General features: G+C 37.1%; 1 protein-coding gene across 3 annotated transcripts in view; it reads right to left on the bottom strand.

Annotated features, from left to right (window-relative positions):
- Window positions 1-27,445, bottom strand: part of ANAPC10 (anaphase promoting complex subunit 10) — a 112,522-nt gene that overhangs the window by 78,412 nt on the left and 6,665 nt on the right. For all 3 annotated transcript variants that reach the window (XM_042935400.1, XM_042935402.1, XM_042935401.1), the window contains exon 3: window positions 2,571-2,661. In XM_042935400.1, the coding sequence (XP_042791334.1) occupies window positions 2,571-2,661 (91 nt within the window). The remainder of the gene's footprint in view (window positions 1-2,570; window positions 2,662-27,445) is intronic.

The following is a 27,445-nucleotide window of genomic DNA, read 5'->3' as shown; positions in this document are numbered from 1 at the left end:
CAGGGACCACACTGGCAGTGCAGAGCCTGCTTGGGATTCTCTCTCTCCCTCTCTCTCTGCCCTTCCCTTGCTTGCATTTTCTCTCTCTCTCTCTCAAAATAAAAAATAATAAATAAAAAAATAATATTAAAAATTTTTAATAAAATAAAAAAAGAAAAAGTGTTCCTCAAAACCTTGGGTTTCCCTAGTGACATCAAGGGCTGAGTTAAGCAGGGAGGGCCTTAAGTTACTGAGTGTTTTAATAAGCTTGAGAAACAGCTGGATACTAATTACAAAATGTTTTTTAAGTCTAGACTGCTAGATCACATCCACCATCTGTAACTGCATAGGGTGTGGCCTGAACAAATTACTTAATTTTTCTAAGTTTTAGTTTCTTCATCTGTAAAATAAGAAAAGTGATAGTGCCTACAATTACAAAGATATTTGGAGGACCACTTAAAAATGATATATATCAACAACTATTTAACGCCTGATAAATTTCACAGATTTTTTTTTAATTATTTGTTCAATATGCTAGCCTTCCATATAAAATTGTATTTGTAAAAAAAAAAAAAAAAAAAAAAGCCTGCTATTCTAATATAATACAATTAAATTAGGACATTCATTATATCAGTTTTAAGTGATAAACTTTTTTGTCATGAAAAAAATTTGCTCTAGGCTATACAGTATAATGGTTAAAAGCACAAGTTCTCAGGTCAGAGCACTTGCCTTCAGTTGCAATTCTGCCACTCATTTGCTGTGTGATCTTGGCAAGTTAATTTATCTAAGAATAAAAATAGCTGTACAGCAATAACACTACTAAGAATTTATCCAAAGGATCCAGGAGTGCTGATTCATAGGGTCACATGCACCCCAATGTTTATAGCAGCGCTATCAACAATAGCCAAATTATGGTAAGAGCCCAAATATCCATTAACTGATGAATGGATAAAGAAGATGTGGTACATATATATAATAGAATACTACTCGGCAATGAAAATGAATGAAATCTTGCCATTTGCAACAATATGGATGGAACTGAAGAGTATCATGCTAAGTGAAGTAAGTCAGAGAAAGACAGATATCACGTTTTCACTCATATGTGTAATTTGAGAAACTTAACAGAAGACCAGGGGGGAAGGGAAGGGAAAAAAAAAATAGTTACAAACAAAGAGGGAGGCAAACCATAAGAGACTCTTAAATACAGAGAACAAATTGAGGGTTGGTGGCGGGGGGAGGGGTAATGGGTGATGGGCATTGAGGAGGGCACTTGTTAGGATGAGCACTGGGTGTTGTATGTAAGTGATGAATCATGGGAACCTACTCCTGAAGCCAAGAGCACACTGTATACAGTGCATGTTAGCTAACTTGACAGTAAATTATATTTAAAAAAAGAAAAAAATTGCTGTAGAGGTTAAATGAAATGAATGCATAAGGCTTTTTAGCAAAGTATCTGATATTTTTAGTCTTTAAAAAAATATTAGGTGCTGTTTTTATTTCTGGCATGTACATATTTAATACACAAGGGCAATAGTTGGTATACTACACCCCAGTGGGTGAACTCTGCCCGCCTCCTACTTTTGTAAGATCAAGTTTATTAGAAAAGCTAAACTCAGCCAGTATGTATTACCTGTGGCTGTTTTCATGCTATAATGGCCTGAGTAGTTGCAACACAGACCTGATAGCCCACAAGGCCTAAAATACTTATTATCTGGATTTTTCATAAGAAATTTGCTAATCTAGGGGCGCCTGGGTGGCTCAGTCGGTTGGGCGGCCGACTTCGGCTCAGGTCATGATCTCACAGTCAGTGAGTTCAAGCCCCGCATCAGGCTCTGTGCTGACAGCTCAGAGCCTGGAGCCTGTTTCAGATTCTGTGTCTCCCTCTCTCTGGCCCTCTTCCATTCATGCTCTGTCTCTCTCTGTCTCAAAAATAAATAAATGTTAAAAAAAATTAAAAAAAAAAAAAAAAAGAAATTTGCTAATCTATACCCTCGGTGAGAAAAACACACTAAAAATACAATACCATAAAATGTTAAAACAGATGATACAAGTGGAGAAAGATAACCAAGTTACTGGTTTCCATGTGTCTCAATAAATTCAAAGCAACTGAAAAACATATGGTTATTTTCTTTTCCCCAAAAAAGTAAGCATTTCAAAACTGAAAATGTCCTTCGAGGTTCTAAATTAAAACATTTGTTTTTCCAAATGGAAATACAAATCTGAGAATGAAATGAATAGTCTATACCTAAACAACTTACTATTATCACTCCAGGTGTATTCACTGTGATGCATTAAGGCATTGCATTAGGTCATAAGCAAAGCATATTTTTCCGAAATAAATCAGACATGAAAAGTATATTTACGAAATCTCCATGTAAAAGGACCTGTGTAAAGTACCATAAAGAATTCACAAAAGACAAGACAGGGTAAACTTAAAACACAATCTAAGAAGAAAAATAATCTCAAGGCGTATAAAAACCAGTTAAGTGCATTTCACCATAATTTCTATATTTCTTTAATTTTTTTGTAAATAAAATAGATTACTTTGTCCACTTAACCTACACAAACAGAAAAATCCAAAAATGTATTACCTGAATTGGATGTTTACTAAATGAGGCTGGGAGCCATCTGATTGCCAGTAAGTTTCAAGATTGTCATCTCGTAACTGATCCACTCCAAATCCTAAAACACAAGTGACAGTAAGTTCTCATGAAAAAGAAAGAGCTATATATTCGAAATATAAAATTACCATACACATTTGTCCAGAAAGTTTGATAAAGAGGATGGTCAATACTCTAAACTTTAAATTAGAATTCTTCCATCTTCTTAAGAAGATCTCAACTCTTAGAATATCATTTGCACACACAAAATGTTACATTAGGGCCAACTGTTCTTGGTTGTTGGCTTTAATTTTTAAAGAATATCTCCTAAATAAACTCTAAATACAGCATGTCTTCAAATCCAGTTTTTTATACTTTCTACAAGGTGGTAATAAGACTGATCCTCATGTCCTACAAAATCAGGTTTTATTAAGTTCACGATGCCATACATCTTTCTTGTGACAAGAAAAAGGACACCTTAGAAATATTTTCAAAAATCACATACATTTTGAAGCCAAGTGTTTCTGATCAACATTCTGATTAGTCAAAAATTAAATTTGCCGAGAATTGCATATCTAGCTATTCTAGATAACTGAAGTAAAAATAACCTGTATTGCTTTTTGATTAAAATCATAATAATGCATACTAATTACAGAAATAATTTAATGGTAAGGTGTGGATGTTTCAAAAATATTTAAGAGAAATTGATTTAATTTACATTTTAATTTTTTGAGTAAGTAGTATAATTCATTATAGATCAAATTCAAAAGGTACAAAAAACAACATGGTGGAAAGTCTCTATCTCCCCCACCCCCACCATCCAGTTTCCCTCCTCAAATATAATCAATGTTATCAATTTTTTACATACTTTTTCACACATACTATACACATATATAAGCAAATGCATAATTCTTTTTTCCCCGCTACACAAATAATGGCATATGATAAATAGCTCTACACTTTGCTTTTCTTTTTCACTTAAATTATCTGAAAGATTCTTCCATATCAATAATAATAATTAATAATAATAACAACAGCAGCAGCAAATACCGATATCACATTCACTATGTGCCAGGTACATTCTAAGCATTTTATATGATTATATCATGTAATGTTTATTTAACTCATATAGTAACTCAGTTAACCTAAGCAGCTCCCACATTTTTTAAAGGTTATACAATATCTCACTGTCTGGAAGTGTAATAATTATTTAACCAAACCCCTATAGGGTACTTAGACTGTTTCCAATGTTTTCCTATTACAAACAACACTGCAGTAAACATCTACCTATCTAAAATCTTCAAATGCATATCAGTATTTCTGGAGGATAGACTTCTAGGAATAGAACCCTGGGTCATTTGAATTTTTAATTGGATAAATATTGCCAATTTCTCCTCCAAAGTGCATCCTCACCAATAATGTACAAGAACATATTCCTTTATGTAACCAGTAAAACTTGTGATATTCTGAAATCTTTATACTAGATTTTGAAGACTTAGTATAAAAACATTAAATATCTCTATTTAATAATTTATTATATATTGATTATATATTGAAATAATTTTGGATATATGGAGATGAAATAAATTATGAAAATTGTATCTTTTTAAATTTTAATAGGGGTACTGGATAGTTTTAAATTACATACGTGGTTTGCTAGATTTCTCTTGGATAGCACTTCTCTGTACTCATGCTAAAATGAAATCATTCTTTTAAGTATTTGCTAACCTGATAGGTAAAAACTTATTATTTCAAACTTTCATTGATCATTTATATTTCTTCTTATAGAAAACACCTATTCATAACCTCCTATATTTTCATTGCACTTAGGTCCCTTTATTGATTTATAACTCTTTTACTATTATGGATATTAACCCTATGTCTGTTCAATGTGATCCAAATATGCTCTCCGCAGTCTGAGATTTATATCTTAAATCTTCATACGCTGCATTTACAGTATATACTAGTGAATAAGAAAGGTTCTTCCAGGGGCGCCTGGGTGGCTTGGTCTGTTAAGCGTCCGACTTCGGCTCAGGTCATGATCTCACAGTCCGTGAGTTGGAGCCCTGCGTCGGGCTCTGTGCTGATGGCTCAGAGCCTGGAGCCTGTTTCAGATTCTGTGTCTCCTTCTCTCTCTGCCCCTCCCCTGTTCATGCTCTGTCTCTCTCTGTCTCAAAAATAAATAAACGTTAAAAAAAAATTTTTTTTTTTAAATAAAAAAAGGTTCTTCCAGAGAAAATAATTTTTGCATTAAATTCTGAAGTACTAGTAAGAGTTAACTAGGTAAACAGGTAGAAGGGCAAGGTTAAAAACCATTCAATAAAGAGAAAAACACATAATGGCACAGAAAAGGAAAAGTGGAATCTATAGGAAGCAAAGGTAGCTTTTGGTAGCTAAGGCTACACATTGGGTTGCATCAGGAAATGAACCAGAGACATATGAAAGGAGTCAGATCATACAGACTCTTATGTACTAAGATATGAAGTATAAATTATCTTGAAAAATATGCCAACCTACATAAGAATTTTTAATAGGTAAGTTATATGATCAGGAAATAATCAGATCAGAATCTTCAGATAGATTCTTCATTGCCAGGGAGGGAGAAACCCATCCTAAGTAATCAAAACTCCAAGTGATGATGGTCTGAATTCAGACAGTGACCAAGATAAATGTTAATAGCTTCCTATTGCACCAAAGAAAATCTTAAAATATAAAAACTAGGTTCTCCATTACTCACTCTGTAACTCTTAGATCTGTGCTGTGCAATATGGTGGCGACTAGCTGCATGAGACTATTGAAGAAATATGGCTAGTTCAACTTGAGATTTGCTATAAGTGCAAAATATACATTGGTTGAAGACTAGTATGAAATGCAAACCATCTCACTAATAATAAGTCTAGTTATCTTGAACTAAAAACATATTATTACATTGGGGTGCCTGGGTGGCTCAGTCAGTTAAGCATCCAACTTCGGCTCAGGTCACGATCTTGCAGTTTGTGGGTTTGAGCCCCGCATTGGACTCTGTGCTGATGGCTCGAAGCCTGCAGCCTGCTTCAGGTTCTGTATCTCCCTCTCTCTCTGCCCCTCCCCCACTTGTGCTCTGTCTCTCTCTCTCTCTCTCAAAAATGAATAAACATTAAAAATTAAAAAAAAAAAACAAAAACCATATTATTACAATTAGTTGCACCCATTTCTTTATCCTTTTTAATGTAGGTACTAGAAAAATTTAAGTTACATATGCAACTTGCATTATATGTCTTTTGGACCATGCTGCCTTAGACCATGCTTCTGTTCTTTCTTTATATGTTATTTCTAAGCCTAATTCAGAATATTCAGTTCTGCAAATTATAAGATAAAAAGTTCTTTCGGTACTAACATAAAGAGTTCTTAAGTTCTAAATCCCTTTTTCTTCTTGTCAGTTTATGAGTTCCCTAAAAGAGGATAACTCAATTACAGGACTCTTCCTTAAGAGCTCTACCGTTAAATGTTCTATTGATTAAAAGACCTTTTGTCACATAATTTATTTTAGCTTTTTGGTTTAGCATATTTATTTAGCAGTTTTTCTTTCTCTTTCATTTCACAATTTTACAAGTGTGTGCTCAAAGAATTTCACAAAATGGTGTTTTTTCTTAACAAGTAAAATAAACATTAAACAAAAAACCTGAATAACTTATCCAGAATAAGAGGATGTCCTGTAACTCAAGACTAGTCATTGTAAGTGTCTTTCTAACTGATATTGCTTATGAAACTCTAACAGTATAACTAAGTAGGTACACTCTCATCAAGAATTAATCAGTCTAAATCTTTACCTCTGGAATACTAAGTATGATTATCAGCTTCTAGTTCTTCAAAATATGTCTCACAAACAGAACCTCTTACAAGCATCTGTTTATGTGCCAGTGCCATAGCTCATAGAGTAAGCTTCTTTTCCAAAGCTTCCCATTCAGCGTTGTATCTGGATTCTTTTAGTCCAAACAAAAGAACCAAAAGACAGACCTGTGATAACTGCTTTGATAGGTATCATGATAATGCACTCAAACAATATTATCCAGAAAAAAACTTTCATATGATGTAGTGATTTATAAGTCGGTGGTTCACAGTATGGTCCCTGGACCAGCAGCATCACTGCTATCTGGGAACTTATTAGGAAATCTAAACCTACTGCATCAGAAACTTTCAGCATTAACCTGTTTAAGAGTCGGTATTTTAATAAATCCTGTAAGTGATTACTATGCATGCTAAAATTTTAGAACTTTTATGGCAAGTCTACTCAACTTGGGCACTACTGATACTGTGCACTGGATAATTCTTTCAGGAGCAGGGGCTATCCTGTGCATTATAAAATATTTAGCAGCATCTCTGGCCTCTACTATTTGTCAGTCACAATCTTCCCCCCCAAACCAGCAGTTGTATCAATCAAAAACATCTGCAGATATTACCAAATGTATCCCTAGGGGGTAAAATCATCCCCAGGTGAGAACCACTGCTCTAAGGAAAAGAAAACTAGCATTCACCTGTGGTTACTGTTATTGTTTAGTAAATATCTACTCTTCTCTACCCATCCTCCAGGAGAACAAAATGATTCTACACTCTAGTCATAGTGGAGCTTAATTATGACTTGTTTTGGTCAACACAATGTAAATGAATGTGACACAAGCAGAGGTTTTAAATGTGCTGGCAAGGTCTAACTTGGCACCCTTCTAAACGTTGGCACCCCACTAAGACATTGTGCCTGAACACATGGAGCAGGCCTAGACCCAAGTCACAGCCTACAGCCAAGCCATAGCCAAGCAAAAAATAAATTTTGTTATAATATGCCACTGAGAGATTAGGCTTGTTTGTCACAGACCATTAGTGCAGCAATAGCTGACTAACACAACATCAATAGATGAGATACATTTGAGTAGCCCAGTTTAGATTGCCTCTAGGAGTAAAACAGCCATTTTCACCTCAAGCATATCTTTTAACACAAATCCTTCCACGTTTGCCAGGGTGCTATTATAACTGGGGCATATGTGTTGACTCCGAAGACACAAAGATAGATAACACGTGGTCTCTGTGGAATTCATTTATCTAATGCACTATCTATGCTGTGACTATTTACATCTAAATTAATTAAAAATAAATAAAATTTAAAATGATTTTTCAATAACACTAGTCACATTTAAAGTATTCAACAGAGAGGTGCCTGAGTGGCTCAGTCAGTTGAGTGTCCGACTCTTGATGTGGCTTAGGCCGTGATCCCAAGGTTGTGGGATCGAGCCCCACATCAGTCTCCTTGTTGAGCATGGAGCCTGCATGAGATAACTATCTCTCTCTCTCTCTCTCTCTCTCTCTCTCTCTTTTTCTCTCTCTACCCCTCTCCCCTGCTCATGCTCCCACTCGCTCTCTCCCTCTCTCTCAAATAGAATAATAAATAAAAAATAAAGTACTCGATAGCTACACATAACTAGCAGCTACCTCCCTGTACAGCCCAATATGTTCCACTGGCCAGCACTGAGGAACTGAAGCAGATAAATTACAATATAAAGAGTTAAGTGCTATAATAAAGAGAAGAAAAAAAAACACAAAAAGGGGTGGCTAAACAACATGCTACTAAACCACCAATAGGTCAACAAAGAAATCAAAAAGGAAATTTAAAAATACCAGGAGACAAAGGAAAATGGAAGTGCAACAGTTCAAATATTTGGGACGCAGCAAAACCAATTCTAAAAGGGAAGTTTACGGAGATAAAGGCCTGCCTCAAGAAACAAGAAAAGTCTCAAATAAACAATCTAACCTTACACTTAAAGGAGCTAAAAAAGAACAAAAAATAAAGCCCAAAGTTAGTAGAAGGAGAGAAATAATAAAGAGCAGAGCAGAAATAAATGAAATAGACTAAAAACACAATAGAAAAGATCAATAAAACCAAGAGCTAGTTCTCTAAAAAGATAAGCAAAATTGACAACCCTTCAGACTCATCAAAAAGGAAAAAGAGAGAAAGAGAGGGAAAGGGCTCAAATAAATAAAACCAGAAATGAAAGATGTAACAATGGACATCACAGAAATACAAAGGATTGTAAGAAACTACTATGAAAAATTATATGCCAACAAATTGGACAACCTAGAAGAAATGGATAAAATTTCTAAAAACATATTCTTCTAAGACTAAATCAGGAAGAAATAGAAAATCTGAACAGACTAGTTACTCATAATGAAATTCAAATGGTAATCAAAAAACTCCCAACAAATGAAAGTCCAGGACCAGATGGCTTCACAGACAAGTACCACCTTTTAAAGAAGAGTTAATACCTATTCTCCTCAAACTATTCCAAAATATAGAAGAGGAAAGAAAACTTCCAAATCCATTCTACAAAGCCAGCATTACCCCAAAATCAGACAAAGATGCTGCCAAAAAAGAAAAAAAAAATTATAGGCCAATATCCCTGATGAATATAGATGCAAAAATTCTCAACAAAATACTAGCAAATGAAATTCAACAATATATTAAAAGAATCATTGACCACAATCAACTGAGATTTATTCTAGGGATGCAAGGATTATTTAATATCCACAAATCAATCAACATGATATACCACATTTTAAAAATGAAGGAATAGGGGATCCTCAGTGGCTTAGTCGGTTGAGTGTCTGACTTCAGTTCAGGTCATGATTTCCTAGTCCGTGAGTTTGAGCCCCGTGTCAGGCTCTGTGCTGCCAGCTTGGAGCCTGGAGTCTGCTTTGGATTCTGTGAGTCCCTCTCTCTGCCCCTCTCCTTCACTCATATTCGGTCTCTGTCTCTCAAAAATAAATAAACGTTAAAAAAACTAAAAAAAAAAAAAAAACCTAAAAAAAAAAGGATAAAAAAAAAATATGATCATCTCAATAGATGCATAAAAAGCATTTAACAAAGTACAACATCCATTCATGATAAAAACTCCCAACAGAGTGGGTTTAAAGGGAACACACTTCAACACAATAAAAGCTATATATGAAAAATCCATGGCTTACATCATACTCAATGGTGAAAAACAACTTTTCCTTTAAGATCAGGAACAAGACAAAGATATCCACACTCACTTTTATTCAACAAAATACTGGAAGTCCTAGCCACAGCAACCAAATAAGAAAAAAAGAAATAAAAGGCACCCAAATTGGTGAGGAAGAAGTAAAACTGCCACTATTTGCAAATGACAAGATGCTGTACGTAGAAAATCTTAAAGACGGCCAAAAACTATTAGAACTAATAATGGAGTCAATAAAGTTGCAATACACAAAATTAGTAAACAGAAATTTGTTGCATTACTGTACACTAATCAAAAAGTAGCAGAAAGAGAAATTAAGAAAACCATCTAATTTGCAATTACATCAAAAAGAATAAAATATCTAGAAGTAAATTTAACCAAAGAGGGAAAGACCTGTACTCTGAAAACTATAAGACATTGATGAAAGAAACTGAAAACGATACAAATGGAAAGATATACCATGTTCACAGACAGAAAAAATTGATATTGTTAAAATAGCCATACCTCCCAAAGCAGTCTACACATTCAGTGCAATTCCTATCAAAATACTAATAGTATTTTTCATTGAACTAGAACAAATAATCCTAAAATTTGTATAAAATCACAAAAAGGCCCTGAATAGCCAAAGCAATCTTGAGAAAAAACAAAGCTGGATGTATCTCAATCCCAGATTTCAAGCTATACTACAAAGCTATACTAATCAAAACAGTATGGTACTGGCACAGAAATAGACACATAGATCAATGGAACAGGACAGAGAGCCTAGAAATAAATCCACATTCATATGGTTAACTAAACTGTGACAAAGGAGGCAAGAATATACAGTGGGGAAAAGACAATCTCTTCAATGCAGGGTATTCGGAAAACTGGACAGCTACATGAATAAGAATAAATCTGGACCACTTTCTTACACCATACTCAAAAATAAACTCAAAATGGATTAAAGACTTAAATATAAGACCTAGAACCATGAATCTCCTGAAAGAAAACATAGGCAGTGATCTCTCAGACATCAAGCCTCAGCAACACTTTTCTAGATATACCTGTTCAGGCAAGGGAAACAAAACAAAAAATAAAATATTAGGACTACATCAAAATAAAAAGCTTTTTGCACAGCAAAGGAAACCATCAACAAAACAAAAAGGCAATCTACTGAATGGGAGAAATTATTTGTAAATGATATAGCCAATAAGAAGTTAATATCCAAAATATATAGAGAACTCACACAACTCAACACCCCCCAAAACAATCTGACTAAAAAGTGGGCAGAGGGCCTGAATAGACATTTTTCCAAAGAACATTACAAAAGTTCCTCAATAAATTAAAAATAGAAATACCATATGATCCAGCTATTCCATTACTGGGTATTTACCCAAAGAAAATTAAAACACTAATTTGAAATGATGTATGTACCCCTGTGTTTATTGCACCATTACTTACAACAAAATATGGAAAGAACCTAAGTGTCCATCAATAGATGAATGAACAAGTTGTGCTATATAAGTACAATGAGTTACTTAGCCATAAAAAAAAGAATTAGATTTTGCCATTCACGACCACACAGATAGACCTGGAGGGTATTATGCTAAGTGAAATGAGACAGAGAAAGACAAATACCATATGACTTCACCTATGAATCTAAAAACAAAATAAGTGAACAATCAAACAAACAAACAAACAGAAACAGACTCATAAAAACAGAACAAACTGGTGGTTGCCAGAAGGAGGGAAGGGACTGCTAAGGGGTGGGCAAAATAGGTGGAGGGGATTAAGATATACAAATATCTAGTCATAAAATAAACCATGGGGATTAAAGTAAAGCATAGGGAATATAGTCAATAATATTGTAATAATGTTGTAATAATGTTGTATGGTGACAGATGGTAACTACACTTATTGTGATGAGCATCGTGTAATGTACAGAACTATCTAATCACTATGGTGTATACCTGAAATTAATATAACATTGTGTGTCAACTATACTTCGATTTAAGAAAAAAAAAAGAGATGAATTAACTAATTTCTTTATATACTGTCTTCTCTTGGCTTCTATCCATTATCTCCCACTCTCCTAGTTTTCCAACTAGTTCAACGACCACTTCTCCTTTATTGCCCTTTGTGCATTCTTATTCCTGCTATTCTGCCAGGCCTCAACATCTTGAAGAGCCCTGAGGCTTTACTCTTTTTTCTAAATACAGTCTCTCCTTAGGTGAGTCAATCCAGTCAACAGGCTTAGAATATCATCAGTATATTGATAACCCTCAAAATTTGTATCTCCAATCTAAACCTTTCCCCAAGAGCTCCAAGCTTCTGTAGTCAATTGCTTAATAAACATCTCACTAGAATGCTGATCTAAAAACTAATGTATTTGACTCATAACTTTGTTTTGACCAAAAAAAAAGTATTTATTTCCCCACACACACTATCAACTTAGGAAATACTGAATTATTCTGCCAGACACCTAAGAGTCACTCTTGAATCTTTCCTTTCCCTTAGTAAGTCATAATTTTTCCCACCTCTAAAAATACATCCCAAGCCATCATTTCTCTCCATTTTCAACCATCAACCTAGTCAAAAACATCATCATCTGGCATAAATTACTATACTAGCCTTTCTTTCCCTGGTCTTCACCGTTACTCTACCACCAACCATTATTTTTCAGTGGCCATGGTGATTTTATTTTTTTAAACTCTGTATCGGATCATCTCACTTTCCTGCTTTACATCTCCAGTGGTATCTCTTTGTATTTCAAATCTAAATTGTACTTCAAATCCAAATTCTACCAGAAATTCATAATCTGACCATGTCTAATTATGTCTCCAACCTCATGCCCTCCTTACCCACTATCCACTAGTCACACTAGACTTCTTTCTGAACCTCAAACGTGCCAAACCATTTAGCTTAGAGCCTCTGAATTACCTGTTTCCTGTGTCAGAGAGATTCTTGTCTGAAATCTTTGCACAATGGATTCTTCCTAACATTTATATCTCAGCACAAATTTCATTTTCCAAGAAAGGCCTTTCTTGATCTATTTCTTATACTGCTGTTTTATTCTCACCAATGCACATACTGCTATTCAATGAGAAATTCACTCAATGATCACAATTGTCAGTTATAGCGTGAACTTAAAAAGATTTAAATTTAGTAACTTTTTTAAAGAAAAACAGAACTTACACCATTGAATTATGCCTCTAAAATTAATTAATAAAAGCAATGCCTTGGTAAAAGATATAAATCAAGTGGAAAATATATCCTGGAAGATGTTCACAAAATACAGCCTCACTAAATCCTTATTTTTGTTGGCTTGTAAAGTATCAAATATAGAGTCAAACATAGAGGATGTACCTATTTTTCCCCTTAATTTTGTTTCCCAACCTGGTATGAATTTAGTGCTTACGGAATTAAATGATTAAGTTACTCTAATAAGACTCTCTTATAATGCTAGCGGCCACACAAATCTGACCTTTAGTTTTTCCAGTCTCTTGGGCAGAGACTGACAATTGTGCTGAATTGTGGAATTGTTTTGTGATGTGTCTTCAATTAAGCTGAATCTACTAAATACATTCCAATTTTAATCTGAGTGAAATATTGAACTAGTATTTCCAGAGACAGAAAAATAACTTTTCAAAGCTCTATACTACTACCACACTATAGCAGGCAAGTAAATTTGTACCTCCAACAAACTGTTATTAACATTTTGAAAGTTTATTAAAATTCTTCCATATGTCACCTCTCACCTGAATTCTTACACGTCTTTTAAACGACTTCTTTGCCGCTAACCTTGCTTCACTTCAATACATCCTCTACACTTCTCAAATATGAACAAATACTGTTTTACTCTGCTACTTAAAGTTTTTCAATGGCTGTATACAGTAAAGTGTCAACTGTTTAACAATGATCAGGCCTCTACCTAACTAGCTTTGCCTATGCCACTTCCCTCTGTTCTAGTTTTACCTAAAATTTTTGAATGAGCTTTGTTTTGTCTCAGCTGTACACCTGTGTGCATACTGTTTCTCTTGCCTTTATGTCCTTATTCGGTGAAACCCTATTCTTGCTCCATCATGTAAGATAAGCATCTCCATGAAGCCTTCCCTGATCTGTTAGGCAGAATCAATCACTTCCCTTCTCAGCCACTACTACACTGAGCCCATGCTTAGTAGAAAGCAATACGATACCACAGAACCTGACTGCCTTGAATCGCAGGATTCCCACTAATCCCATGATCGCTATCAAATTACTTAATCTTTCTGTACTATCGTTTCCTCATTTGGAAAATGATAAAAATAACAGCAGATACTGCATATACACATAAAGTACTTAAAACATTTAGTAAATGCTAAATAAAAGTTATAAATTATTACACTGTAAAATAATGCCTAGTTTAAAGCTATAATTCCTCCATTAGACTGTAAACTCCAGGATGTAAAGCCAGGATTCTATGCTTTTATCTTTTACTCTCTAACAGTGTTATAGATTTCAGCAATTGTCTGCTGCCTAAAAATGAAAAATACCTGACCATAGCAAAGCAAAAGCTAAACAATTAACCTTCTCATTAATTGCTATTTCTCATTAATAAAGAGTAGTCATTCTTTTTTTTTTTAATGTTTATTTATTTTAGAGACAGAGAGACAGAGCACAAGTGGGGGAGGGGCAGAGAGTCAGAGACAGAATCTGAAGCTGGCTGCAGGCTCTGAGCTGTCAGCACAGAGCCTGACGCGGGGTGTGAACCCACAAACCATGAGATCATGACCTGAGCTGAAGTCGGACACTCAACCGACTGAGCCACCCAGGCACCCCAGTCAGTCATTCTTTATGTATAACCATACAATGGTATTTAGTGAAATACCCAAAGGTGATGGAAGTAAAATGTATGACACAAAACTGATGAACTGCATCACTTTTGTACCTAACACATTTTGTAGCAATCCCACCACTCTCCTGGCGGAGAGTGTTAGCTATTGTTCTCTTCTGTACCTCCAAGATGTCAGAGCAGTGGGGCATCTTCAGGGAGCCAGGTATGTGTTGCCCTCCGCAAAATTCATAGCATAAAAGGATGTGAATGGACATTGATTTATACCCCATTATTGACACAGTAAGCCACCAGTTTGAATTATGCTACTAGGTCAAGCAATGGGAAGTGTTTGATTTGAGCAAATTCACAGAACTATTTGATACTATGAAGAATATTAGAAACTTCTGAAGCAGTCCAGGATGTAGGAAGCTGGAAAAAGGCATCACTCCCATTCAAACAAGAAGAAGCTAGATAAATTACAAACTCATAATTTTCCTCAAAAACATGAGAGCTTGAAACAACACAGCAACCCAAAAGCCTAACACCCAAGAAGGGGCAACTCTCAGCCTCAGGAGAGAAAGGATATATAGCTTTTCCCAACTGTGGTAGAGCATGGGAGGAAGGAACAACGACCAAATAAACTAACATGAGACATAAGACAGAACTTTAACAAATTGCTAAAGGCCAAGTGTGGGCTAGCATAAAAGTACAGCAATCTTGGTAGTCCCAAATATAAAGTGAACTCACACTGACCCTCAGACTCTTTCCAAGGGCCTTCACCACATATATGAGAGCAGGAGACTAGAAAGGCTACTTCAATGGTTGCCTGAAGAAGGGAAGTGACCACCACTGCAGGAAAAGCAAAAAGCCCCACCCTCCCTGCCAAACCCTTCTCTCCAACAGAACAAAGGACTTAAGCTGCTAAGGAATGAGCATCAAACCTACTGACACCAGGACAGATAAGACCCATCCTTGCAGGGAGAAGATTAAAAGAAAAAAATCCTCTATGCCTGGGGTAGAGGCAAGAAACAGTCCTTCCTCTGGGGGTAGGGCAGAAAACTCTCCCACAAAAGACTAGCCACAGATACAAGGCAGAGTTTGGCTATCACACATAGCAAGGACCAAAATGCTGAGAAAGCCCTACCTTGGAGGCCAGGCACACAAGAGATGGCTAAGATTGAAGCTGGACCAGGAAACCAGAGAAGCCCTACCTCTCATTCCCTACACTGAGTAACAAGGTATAACATTCTACAGCTGAAGGCAGGGAAAGAGCATGGAGAGACACCCTCTGAAGCACAGAGGTACAGAGATAGCTGAAAACTGAAAGTGGAGGAGGAACATTAAAAAACTCCTCTTGTGGGGGGTGGGGGGGTGGGCACAGTTAGTAGAGCTTGCAACTCTTGATCCCAGAATTGTGAGTCCAAGCCCCATGTTGGGTAAAATATATTTTTAAAAATGGGGTGCCTGGCTACCCAGTCAGTAGAATGCGTGACTCTTAATCTCAGGGTCCTAAATTCAAGCCCCACAGTGAGCATGGAACCTACTTAGAAAAGAAAACAAATAAAAAAATAACTCCTCTGGTTGGAGAACACAGGCAGTAACCTCTTTGACATCAGCCATAGCAACTTCTTTCTACATATGTCTTTTGAGGCAAGGGAAACAAAAACATAAATAAATTATTGCGACTTCATCAAAATAAAAAGCTACTGCACAGTGAAGGAAACCATCAACAAAACTAAAAGGCAACTGATGGAATGAAGGAATATATTTGCAATTGACATATCGGGTAAAGGGTTAATATCCAAAATATATAAAGAACTTGTAGGGGGGGCCAGGGTGGCTCATTTGGTTAAGCATCTGACTCTTGGTTTCAGCTCAGGTCATGATCCCACGGTTCATGGGTTCATGCCCCACGCTGGGCTCTGTGCTGGCAGTGCAGAGCCTGCTTGTGATTCTCTCTCTCTCTCTCTCTCTCTCTCTCTCTCTGCCCTTCCCCTGCTCACCTGCTCTCTCCCCCTCAAAATAAATAAATAAAAACTTAAAAAAAAAAAAGAACTTGTAAATCTCAACACTCCAAAAATGAATAATCCAATTAAAAATGAGCAGAAGACATACAGATGGCCAACAGACACATGAAAAGATGCTCAGCATCACTGATCATCAGGGAAATATAAATCAAAACTACAATGAGATATCACCTCACACCTGTCAAAATGGCTAAAATCAACAACAGAAGAAATGACAGATGTTGGTGAGGATGTGGAGAAAGGGGAACCCTCTGGCACTGTTGGTGGGAATGCAAACTGGTGCAGTCATTCTGGAAAACAGTACGGAGGTTCCTCAAAAAGTTAAAAGTGGAATTACCCTTTGATCTAGCAATTGCATTACTAGGTATTTACCCCCAAAATACAAAAATACTAATTTAGAGTAATATACACGCACTGATGTTTATAGCAGCATGATATATACAATAGCCAAATTATGAAAACAGCCCAAGTGCCCATCAACTGACAAATGAAAAAAGATGTGGCATACACACACACACACACACACACACACACACACACACACACACACACACACACTAGAATATTAGTCATAAAAAAGAATGAAATCTTGCCATTTGCAATGACATGGATGGAGCTAAAGAGAATTATGCTAAGCAAAATAAATCAGTCAGAAAAAGACAAATACCATATGATTTCACTCATATGTGGAATTTAAGAAACAATACAAATGGGCCAAGGGGGAAAAAAGAGAGAGGCAAACCAAGAAACAGACTCTTAACTATAAAGAACAAACTGATGGTTACCAGAGGGGAGGTGTGTGGGAAGATGGGTTAAATAGGTGATAGGGATTAAGGAGTGCACTTGTTGTGATGAGCACTAGGTGATATTTGGAAGTATGGAATCACTATATTGTACACCTAAAACTAATATTATACTGTATGTTAACCAATGGGAATTTAAATTAAAAAAAGACAAAAAACCTCTTCTGGCAACCCCACCACCATTAAGCACTGGGCATATTTAGAGGAATTTGAACCCTGTGAGGTACTGAAGGTAACCACACAAAACAAAACAAACAAAAAACCAGGTCAATTCCTAACTAACTCAACCCCCACAATAAAGGACTGACAGTAGAAAAGAAGTATCCATTTCAAAGTGTAACCACCATTTCTCTCAGTATCCACTAACATGATATTTAGCATTCAATAAAAGATTAGGACACTCAAACATGCAAGAAAAACAATATTACTAAAAGGCAAAACAATCAATAGAAATACACTCAGAGATGACCCAGATGTTGGAACTACTGGACAGAGACTTCAAATAACTATGATTAACATATTCAGGAATCTAGGGGAAAAGATAGATGAAATGTTTGAACAAAAAGGAAATTTCAACAGAGATTAAAAACTTCTCAGGAGTCAAATGGAGGGTCAGCTGGCTGGCTCAGTCAGTGGAGCATGTGACTCTTGATCTCAGAGTTGTGAGTTCAAGTCCCACGTTGGCTGGAGATAACTTAAAAAAAAAAATTTCCAAAAAAAATTTTTAAAGGGTCAAATGGAAAAGCTATAAATAAAAAACCACCATATCAGAGATGAAACTCAACAAAGCCAAAGAAAGAAGTAGTGGACTTGAAGCTAGATCAATAAAAAAATATCCAGAGGAAAACAAAATGAGAAGAAAAAAAAAAAGTGGGAAAAAAAAGCACCTAAAAGCTATGGGACAATAACAAACAGTTTAGAAAAATCAAATAGTCTAGAATATGTATAACTGGATTCATAGAAGGACAACAGAGAAGAAACGGAGCAAAAGAAATACTTAAAAAAATAATGGTCATGAATTTTTGTAAAATAATGCAAGACATCAAACCAGAAGATGCAAGAATCTCAGTGAATCTCAAACAGAATTAAACACACACACACACACACACACAAACACACACACTCTGACACATCATAATCATTCTACTGAAAAGCAAAGATCTTAAAGGCAACTAGGAAAAAGCTACATTAACTACAGCAGATTTCTCTTCAGAAACTATGCAAGCCAGAAAATAATGGAATGACATCTTTAAAGTAGTAAAATAAAAAATCTACCAACCTAGAATTCCATGCAGGGAAAATATACCACAGTACTAAAATCAAAATGAAAAAATTTTCAACCAAACATTGCTGGCAGACCTACAATACATAAATATGTTAAAGAAAGTTCTTCAGGTAAGAGGAATATGATACCAGATAGAAGACTTGAATCTATTAAAAGAAATTAAGTTCCAAAAACTGAAAAAATTAATAAAAAGTAGTTTTTATTTCTTAATTGCTTCAAACTATAATTTACCTTTTAAAACAAAAATAGCACCAATATATTCAGCAGTTTAAAATATGCAAAAGTCAAATGTATGACAAAAATGGCATAAAGGATTAGAGGTAAAAATTGCAAGTATCCTTTTGAAGGATTCATATACCGTACCTATGGTGGTATACTACTATGAAGTGATGATTAGAGATATATATTGAAATCCTTAGGGCAGGGGCGCCTGGGTGGCTCAGTGGGTTAACGTCTGACTTCAGCTCAGGTCATGATCTCACGGTCCGTGAGTCTGAGCCCCGCATCATGTTCGCTGACAGCTCAGAGCCTGGAGCCTGCTTCAGATTCTGTGTCTCCCTCTCTCTCTGCCCCTCCCCTGCTCACGCTCTGTCTCTCTGTCTCTGTCTCTCTCTCTCTCTCTCTCTTTCTCTCTTAAACATAAAGATTAAAAAAAAAAATTAAAAAAAAAAAGGAATCCTCAGGGCAACCACTCAAAAATATCAAAAAGGATATATAACCAACAATGTTAATAGTGGAGATAACACAGAATCATAAAAAAAATACTGAATTTACCCAAAAACAGGAAAAAAAAAAAAGAGAAAAAACATCAACAGGAAAAAAATAAGGAAAATTCCAAGATAGTAGTTTTAAATCTAATGACATCAAAAATAATGAATAATTATAAATAAATAATAACCAACAAATGCCTCTCAATTAAAAGATGAAGAATAACAGATTAAATTAAAAACTAAGGGGTGCTTGGGTGGCTCAGTCAGTTAAGCATCTAACTCTTGATTTCAGCTCAAGTCATGATCTCATGGTTCATGAGATCAAACTCCTCATCAGGGTCTACACTGACAGTGCACAGGTTTAAATAAATTAAAAACCAAGACCCAGTGCTGTCTATGAGAAATCCACTTCAAATATAAAGATATATATAGTTTAAAAGGAAAAGGAAAAACATCCAGCTTCCAGTCTGACACATAAAAAGCTTGGAAAATGTCATTTTCATCCTCACAATAACAATGAAAAGAAGCCAAACCTACTGAAAAATCAATAATACATCTTAGGTCTTAAAGAGAATTCAGGTCACAGGGCAAACCACCACCCAGGAAACTGAAAAAACAAAACAAAACAAAACAAAACACAGAATCACAGCTTACCGGAAGTAGCAAATGCTGCTGGAGTCAGCAACTGGTAGGAAAACTTTAAGAGTAATTGACTAATTGCTGGCAACTAAGTGTAGACTAGGTTGAGAGATAAAAACTCCTAGAAGCCCAACCTTAGGAAGAGCTGCACCTTTTCAAGAATTTTACCTCTAGGAGCCCCACCAGGTCCCCTTCAAAGTAAAGATCAAAGAAAATTATCCAGTGCTTCCTGCAGAGGTAGCGGAAAAGTAATCACTGTGAAATACACCCAGAGCATCCTGCTGTCCTTAACAAAGATCTGTCTTCTAGGAAAACTGTTTTCAAATCTAACCAACGTGAGTTTTACTACAGCCTAGCTGACATGGAAGAAAAATACCCAACTCCAGACTCCTCTAGCCTTCCTGTCTCCCATATAAGTGGGGTGTAGGGAAAGTTGAGAAGCACTTGTAAAGGTCACAGCCATGGAAATAGACCTACTAAAATTCTATGATCTAGTCACAGGATTATAGAACGCTTCTGTTCCCCCTACAACTGACCATCATATCAGCAGGGCTCCTATATAATATCAGAAGGTTACAATTCAAAGAACTGTAAGCTTAGACTCCATTTAATGAGCCTCTAGGGAAATCCAAAAATAACAAGGAAAACAAAAACAAGGACACCTAAAAAATTTTAAATTCTGAATCTTAGCCTTTACCCATCAGGCAGAAAATCAATAAGGATATAGTTGAACTGAATAGCACCATCAATCAACTTGATCAAATTGACACTTATTGATTAGTTTATCAGGTGTCAACAGAATATGCAAGCTTCTCAAGAATACACAATTTTTGAGGAGTGCCGGAAGATGGCGGCGTAGGAGGACGCGGGGCTCACAGCGCGTCCTGCCGATCACTTAGATTCCACCTACACCTGCCTAAAGAACCCAGAAAACCGCCAGAGGATTAGCAGAAGGGAGTCTCCGGAGTCAAGCGCAGACTAGAGGCCCACGGAAGAGGGTAGGAAGGGCGGCGAGGCGGTGCGCGCTCCACGGACTGGCGGGAGGGAGCCGGGGCGGAGGGGCGGCTCGCCGGCCAAGCAGAGCCCCCGAGTCTGGCTGGCAAAAGCGGAGGGGCCGGACAGACTGTGTTCCGACAGCAAGCGCGACTTAGCGTCTGGGAGGTCATAAGTTAACAGCTCTGCTCGGAAAGCGGGAAGGCTGGAGGACAAAGGGAGGGAGAGCTGCTGAGCCCTCGGACGGCAGAGCTCAGCTTGGCGGGGAACAAAGGCGCCAGCGCCATCTCCCCCGCCCATCCCCCAGCCAAAATCCCAAAGGGAACCAGTTCCTGCCAGAGAACTTGCTCGCTCCGCGCAAACACCCAACTCTGTGCTTCTGCGGAGCCAAACCTCCGGCAGCGGATCTGACTCCCTCCCGCTGCCACAGGGCTCCTCCTGAAGTGGATCACCTAAGGAGAAGCGAGCTAAGCCTGCCCCTCCAGCCCCCGTGCACCTTGCCTACCCACCCCAGCTAATATGCCAGATCCCCAGCAACACAAGCCTGGCAGTGTGCAAGTAGCCCAGACGGGACACACCACCCCACAGTGAATCCCGCCCCTAGGAGAGGGGAAGAGAAGGCACACACCAGTCTGACTGTGGCCCCAGCGGTGGGCTGGGGGCAGACATCGGGTCGGACTGCGGCCCCGCCCACTAACTCCAGTTATACACCACAGCACAGGGGAAGTGCACTGCAGGTCCTCACCACGCCAGGGACTCTCCAAAATGACCAAACGGAAGAATTCCCCTCAGAAGAATCTCCAGGAAATAACAACAGCTAACGAACTGATCAAAAAGGATTTAAATAATATAACAGAAAGTGAATTTAGAATAATAGTCATAAAATTAATCGCAGGGCTTGAAAACAGTATACAGGACAGCAGAGAATCTCTTGCCACAAAGATCGAGGGACTAAGGAACAGTCACGAGGAGTTGAAAAACGCTTTAAACGAATTGCAAAACAAAATGGAATCCACGATGGCTCGGCTTGAAGAGGCAGAGGAGAGAATAGGTGAACTAGAAGATAAAGTTATGGAAAAAGAGGAAGCTGAAAGAAAGAGAGATAAAAAAATCCAGGAGTATGAGGGGAAAATTAGAGAACTAAGTGATACACTAAAAAAAAATAATATACGCATAATTGGTATCCCAGAGGAGGAAGAGAGAGGGAAGGGTGCTGAAGGGTACCTGAACAAATTATAGCTGAGAACTTCCCTGAACTGGGGAAGGAAAAAGGCATTGAAATCCAAGAGGCACAAAGAACTCCCTTCAGACGTAACTTGAATCGATCTTCTGCACGACATATCATAGTGAAACTGGCAAAATACAAGGATAAAGAGAAAATTCTGAAAGCAGCAAGGGATAAACGTGCCCTCACATATAAAGGGAGACCTATAAGACTCGTGACTGATCTCTCCTTTGAAACTTGGCAGGCCAGAAAGGCTTGGCACGATATCTACAGTGTGCTAAACAGAAAAAATATGCAGCTGAGAATCCTTTATCCAGCAAGTCTGTCATTTAGAATAGAAGGAGAGATAAAGGTCTTCCCAAACAAACAAAAACTGAAGGAATTTGTCACCACGAAACCAGCCCTACAAGAGATCCTAAGGGGGATCCTGTGAGACAAAGTACCAGAGACATCACTACAAGCATAAAACATACAGACATCACAATGACTCTAAACCCATATCTTTCTATAATAACACTGAATGTAAATGGATTAAATGCGCCAACTAAAAGACATAGGGTATCAGAATGGATAAAAAAACAAGACCCATCTATTTGCTGTCTACAAGAGACTCATTTTAGACCTGAGGACACCTTTAGATTGAGAGTGAGGGGATGGAGAACTATTTATCATGCTCCTGGAAGCCAAAAGAAAGCTGGAGTAGCCATACTTATATCAGACAAACTAGACTTTAAATTAAAGGCTGTAACAAGAGATGAAGAAGGGCATTATATAATAATCACAGGGTCTATCCACCAGGAAGAGCTAACTATTATAAATGTCTATGCACCAAATACCCGAGCCCCCAGATATATAAAACAATTACTCATAAACATAAGCAACCTTATTGATAAGAATGTGGTCATTGCAGGGGACTTTAACACCCCACTTACAGAAATGGATAGATCATCTAGGCACACAGTCAATAAAGAAACAAGGGCCCTGAATGATACATTGGATCAGATGGACTTGACAGATATATTTAGAACTCTGCATCCCAAAGCAACAGAATATACTTTCTTCTCGAGTGCACATGGAACATTCTCCAAGATAGATCATATACTGGGTCACAAAACAGCCCTTCATAAGTTTACAAGAATTGAAATTATACCATGCATACTTTCAGACCACAATGCTATGAAGCTTGAAATCAACCACAGGAAAAAGTCTGGAAAACCTCCAAAAGCATGGAGGTTAAAGAACACCCTACTGACGAATGAGTGGGTCAACCAGGCAATTAGAGAAGAAATTAAAACATATATGGAAACAAACGAAAATGAAAATACAACAATCCAAACGCTCTGGGATGCAGCGAAGGCAGTCCTGAGAGGAAAATACATTGCAATCCAGGCCTATCTCAAGAAACAAGAAAAATCCCAAATACAAAATCTAACAGCACACCTAAAGGAAATAGAAGCAGAACAGCAAAGGCAGCCTAAACCCAGCAGAAGAAGAGAAATAATAAAGATCAGAGCAGAAATAAACAATATAGAATCTAAAACAACTGTAGAGCAGATCAACGAAACCAAGAGTTGGTTTTTTGAAAAAATAAACAAAATTGACAAACCTCTAGCCAGGCTTCTCAAAAAGAAAAGGGAGATGACCCAAATAGATAAAATCATGAATGAAAATGGAATGATTACAACCAATCCCTCAGAGATACAAACAATTATCAGGGAATACTATGAAAAATTATATGCCAGCAAATTGGACAACCTGGAAGAAATGGACAAATTTCTAAACACCCACACTCTTCCAAAACTCAATCAGGAGGAAATAGAAAGCTTGAACAGACCCATAACCAGCGAAGAAATTGAATCGGTTATCAAAAATCTCCCAACAAATAAGAGTCCAGGACCAGATGGCTTCCCAGGGGAGTTCTACCAGACATTTAAAGCAGAGATAATACCTATCCTTCTCAAGCTATTCCAAGAAATAGAAAGGGAAGGAAAACTTCCAGACTCATTCTATGAAGCCAGTATTACTTTGATTCCTAAACCAGACAGAGACCCAGTAAAAAAAGAGAACTACAGGCCAATATCCCTGATGAATATGGATGCAAAAATTCTTAATAAGATACTAGCAAATCGAATTCAACAGCATATAAAAAGAATTATTCACCATGATCAAGTGGGATTCATTCCTGGGATGCAGGGCTGGTTCAACATTCGCAAATCGATCAACGTGATACATCACATTAACAAAAAAAAAGAGAAGAACCATATGATCCTGTCAATCGATGCAGAAAAGGCCTTTGACAAAATCCAGCACCCTTTCTTAATAAAAACCCTTGAGAAAGTCGGGATAGAAGGAACATACTTAAAGATCATAAAGGCCATTTATGAAAAGCCCACAGCTAACATCATCCTCAACGGGGAAAAACTGAGAGCTTTTTCCCTGAGATCAGGAACACGACAGGGATGCCCACTCACCGCTGCTGTTTAATATAGTGCTGGAAGTTCTAGCATCAGCAATCAGACAACAAAAGGAAATCAAAGGCATCAAAATTGGCAAAGATGAAGTCAAGCTTTCGCTTTTTGCAGATGACATGATATTATACATGGAAAATCCGATAGACTCCACCAAAAGTCTGCTAGAACTGATACATGAATTCAGCAAAGTTGCAGGATACAAAATCAATGTGCAGAAATCAGTTGCATTCTTATACACGAACAATGAAGCAACAGAAAGACAAATGAAGAAACTGATCCCATTCACAATTGCACCAAGAAGCATAAAATACCTAGGAATAAATCTAACCAAAGATGTAAAAGATCTGTATGCTGAAAACTATAGAAAGCTTATGCAGGTAATTGAAGAAGATATAAAGAAATGGAAAGACATTCCCTGCTCATGGATTGGAAGAATAAATATTGTCAAAATGTCAATACTACCCAAAGCTATATACACATTCAATGCAATCCCAATCAAAATTGCACCAGCATTCTTCTCGAAACTAGAACAAGCAATCCTAAAATTCATATGGAACCACAAAAGGCCCCGAATAGCCAAAGTAATTTTGAAGAAGAAGACCAAAGCAGGAGGCATCACAATCCCAGACTTTAACCTCTACTACAAAGCTGTCATCATCAAGACAGCATGGTATTGGCATAAAAACAGACACATAGACCAATGGAATAGAATAGAAACCCCAGAACTAGACCCACAAACGTATGGCCAACTCATCTTTGACAAAGCAGGAAAGAACATCCAATGGAAAAAAGACAGTCTCTTTAACAAATGGTGCTGGGAGAACTGGACAACAACATGCAGAAGGTTGAAACTAGACCACTTTCTCACACCATTCACAAAAATAAACTCAAAATGGATAAAGGACCTGAATGTGAGACAGGAAACCATCAAAACCTTAGAGGAGAAAGCAGGAAAAGACCTCTCTGACCTCAGCCGTAGCAATCTCTTACTCGGCACATCCCCAAAGGCAAGGGAATTAAAAGCAAAAGTGAATTACTGGGACCATATGAAGATAAAAAGCTTCTGCACAGCAAAGGAAACAATCAACAAAACTAAAAGGCAACCAACGGAATGGGAAAAGATATTTGCAAATGACACATCGGACAAAGGGCTAGTATCCAAAATCTATAAAGAGCTCATCAAACTCCACACCCGAAAAACAAATAACCCAGTGAAGAAATGGACAGAAAACATGAATAGACACTTCTCTAAAGAAGACATCCGGATGGCCAACAGGCACATGAAAAGATGTTCAACGTCGCTCCTTATCAGGGAAATACAAATCAAAACCACACTCAGATACCACCTCACGCCAGTCAGAGTGGCCAAAATGAAGAAATCAGGAGACTATAGATGCTGGAGAGGATGTGGAGAAACGGGAACCCTCTTGCACTGTTGGTGGGAATGCAAATTGGTGCAGCCGCTCTGGAAAGCAGCGTGGAGGTTCCTCAGAAAATTAAAAATAGACCTACCCTATGACCCAGCAATAGCACTGCTAGGAATTTATCCAAGGGATACAGGAGTACTGATGCATAGGGGCACCTGTACCCCAATGTTTATAGCGGCACTCTCAACAATAGCCAAATTATGGAAAGAGCCTAAATGTCCATCAACTGATGAATGGATAAAGAAATTGTGGTTTATATACACAATGGAATACTACGTGGCAATGAGAAAAAATGAAATATGGCCTTTTGTAGCAACATGGATGGAACTGGAGAGTGTGATGCTAAGTGAAATAAGCCATACAGAGAAAGACAGATACCATATGGTTTCACTCTTATGTGGATCCTGAGAAACATAACAGAAACCCATGGGGGAGGGGAAGGAAAAAAAAAAAAAAAAGAGGTTAGAGTGGGAGAGAGCCAAAGCATTAGAGACTGTTAAAAGCTGAGAACAAACTGAGGGTTGATGGGGGGAGGGAGGGAGGGCAGGGTGGGTGATGGGTATTGAGGAGGGCACCTTTTGGGATGAGCACTGGGTGTTGTATGGAAACCAATTTGACAGTAAATTTCATATATTAAAAAATAAAAAAATAAAAAAAAAAAAAGAATACACAATTTTTGTCATGCTCATATATAAATAACATTCACAAAGATGGACCACATTCTGGCCTATAAATTATACACAAAAATTTAAAAGAATAGAAATCATACAAAACAGGCTCTCAAACAACAACAGAATTAAACTAGAAACCACTAACAGATAACTGGAAAATCCCAAAATATTTGGAGATTGAGCAACATATGAATCAAGGAAGAAGTATCAAAAGAAACCGAAATATCTGAAACTGAATTAAAATGAAAATAAAAGTTACCAAAAAATTATAGAATGCAGTAAGAGCACTGCTTACAGAGAAATTTATAGCATGTAGTATGTATGTTAGAAAAGAGAGATTTAGAATCAGTAATCTCAGCTTTTACCTTAAAAACCAAGAAAAAGAAAAGCAAATTAAACCCAAATAAGCAGAAGAAATAATGTAAATTAGAGCAGAAACCAATGAAACTGAAAACAGGTAAATTAATAGAGAAAAAGTCACTTAAACCACAAGCTGGTTCTTTGAAAGGTCAATAAAATCAATAAACCTCCAGCCAGGCTAACCAAGAAAAAAAGAGAGAGGACACAAATTACTGGTATCATTGACAAAAGAGGGGTCATGCCTACTAATCACATGGATAATAAAAAGGAAACTAAAAGAGTATTATAAACAATTCTACGCTCACAAATTTAATATCTTAAATAAAATGGACCATTTCCTTGAAAGACAAAATCTAACAAAAGTCACACATGGAGAAACAGATCATCTGAATAGGTCTATATCTACTATAGAAATTGAATAAAAAATTAATAACCTTCCAAAAGAAATCACCAGGGCTA

The sequence above is a fragment of the Panthera leo genome, chromosome B1 (assembly GCF_018350215.1).
Source record: "Panthera leo isolate Ple1 chromosome B1, P.leo_Ple1_pat1.1, whole genome shotgun sequence".
Taxonomy (NCBI): Eukaryota; Metazoa; Chordata; class Mammalia; order Carnivora; family Felidae; genus Panthera; species Panthera leo.
Note: the sequence above shows the minus strand (reverse complement) of the source record. Positions and strands in the feature narration are given on the sequence as shown.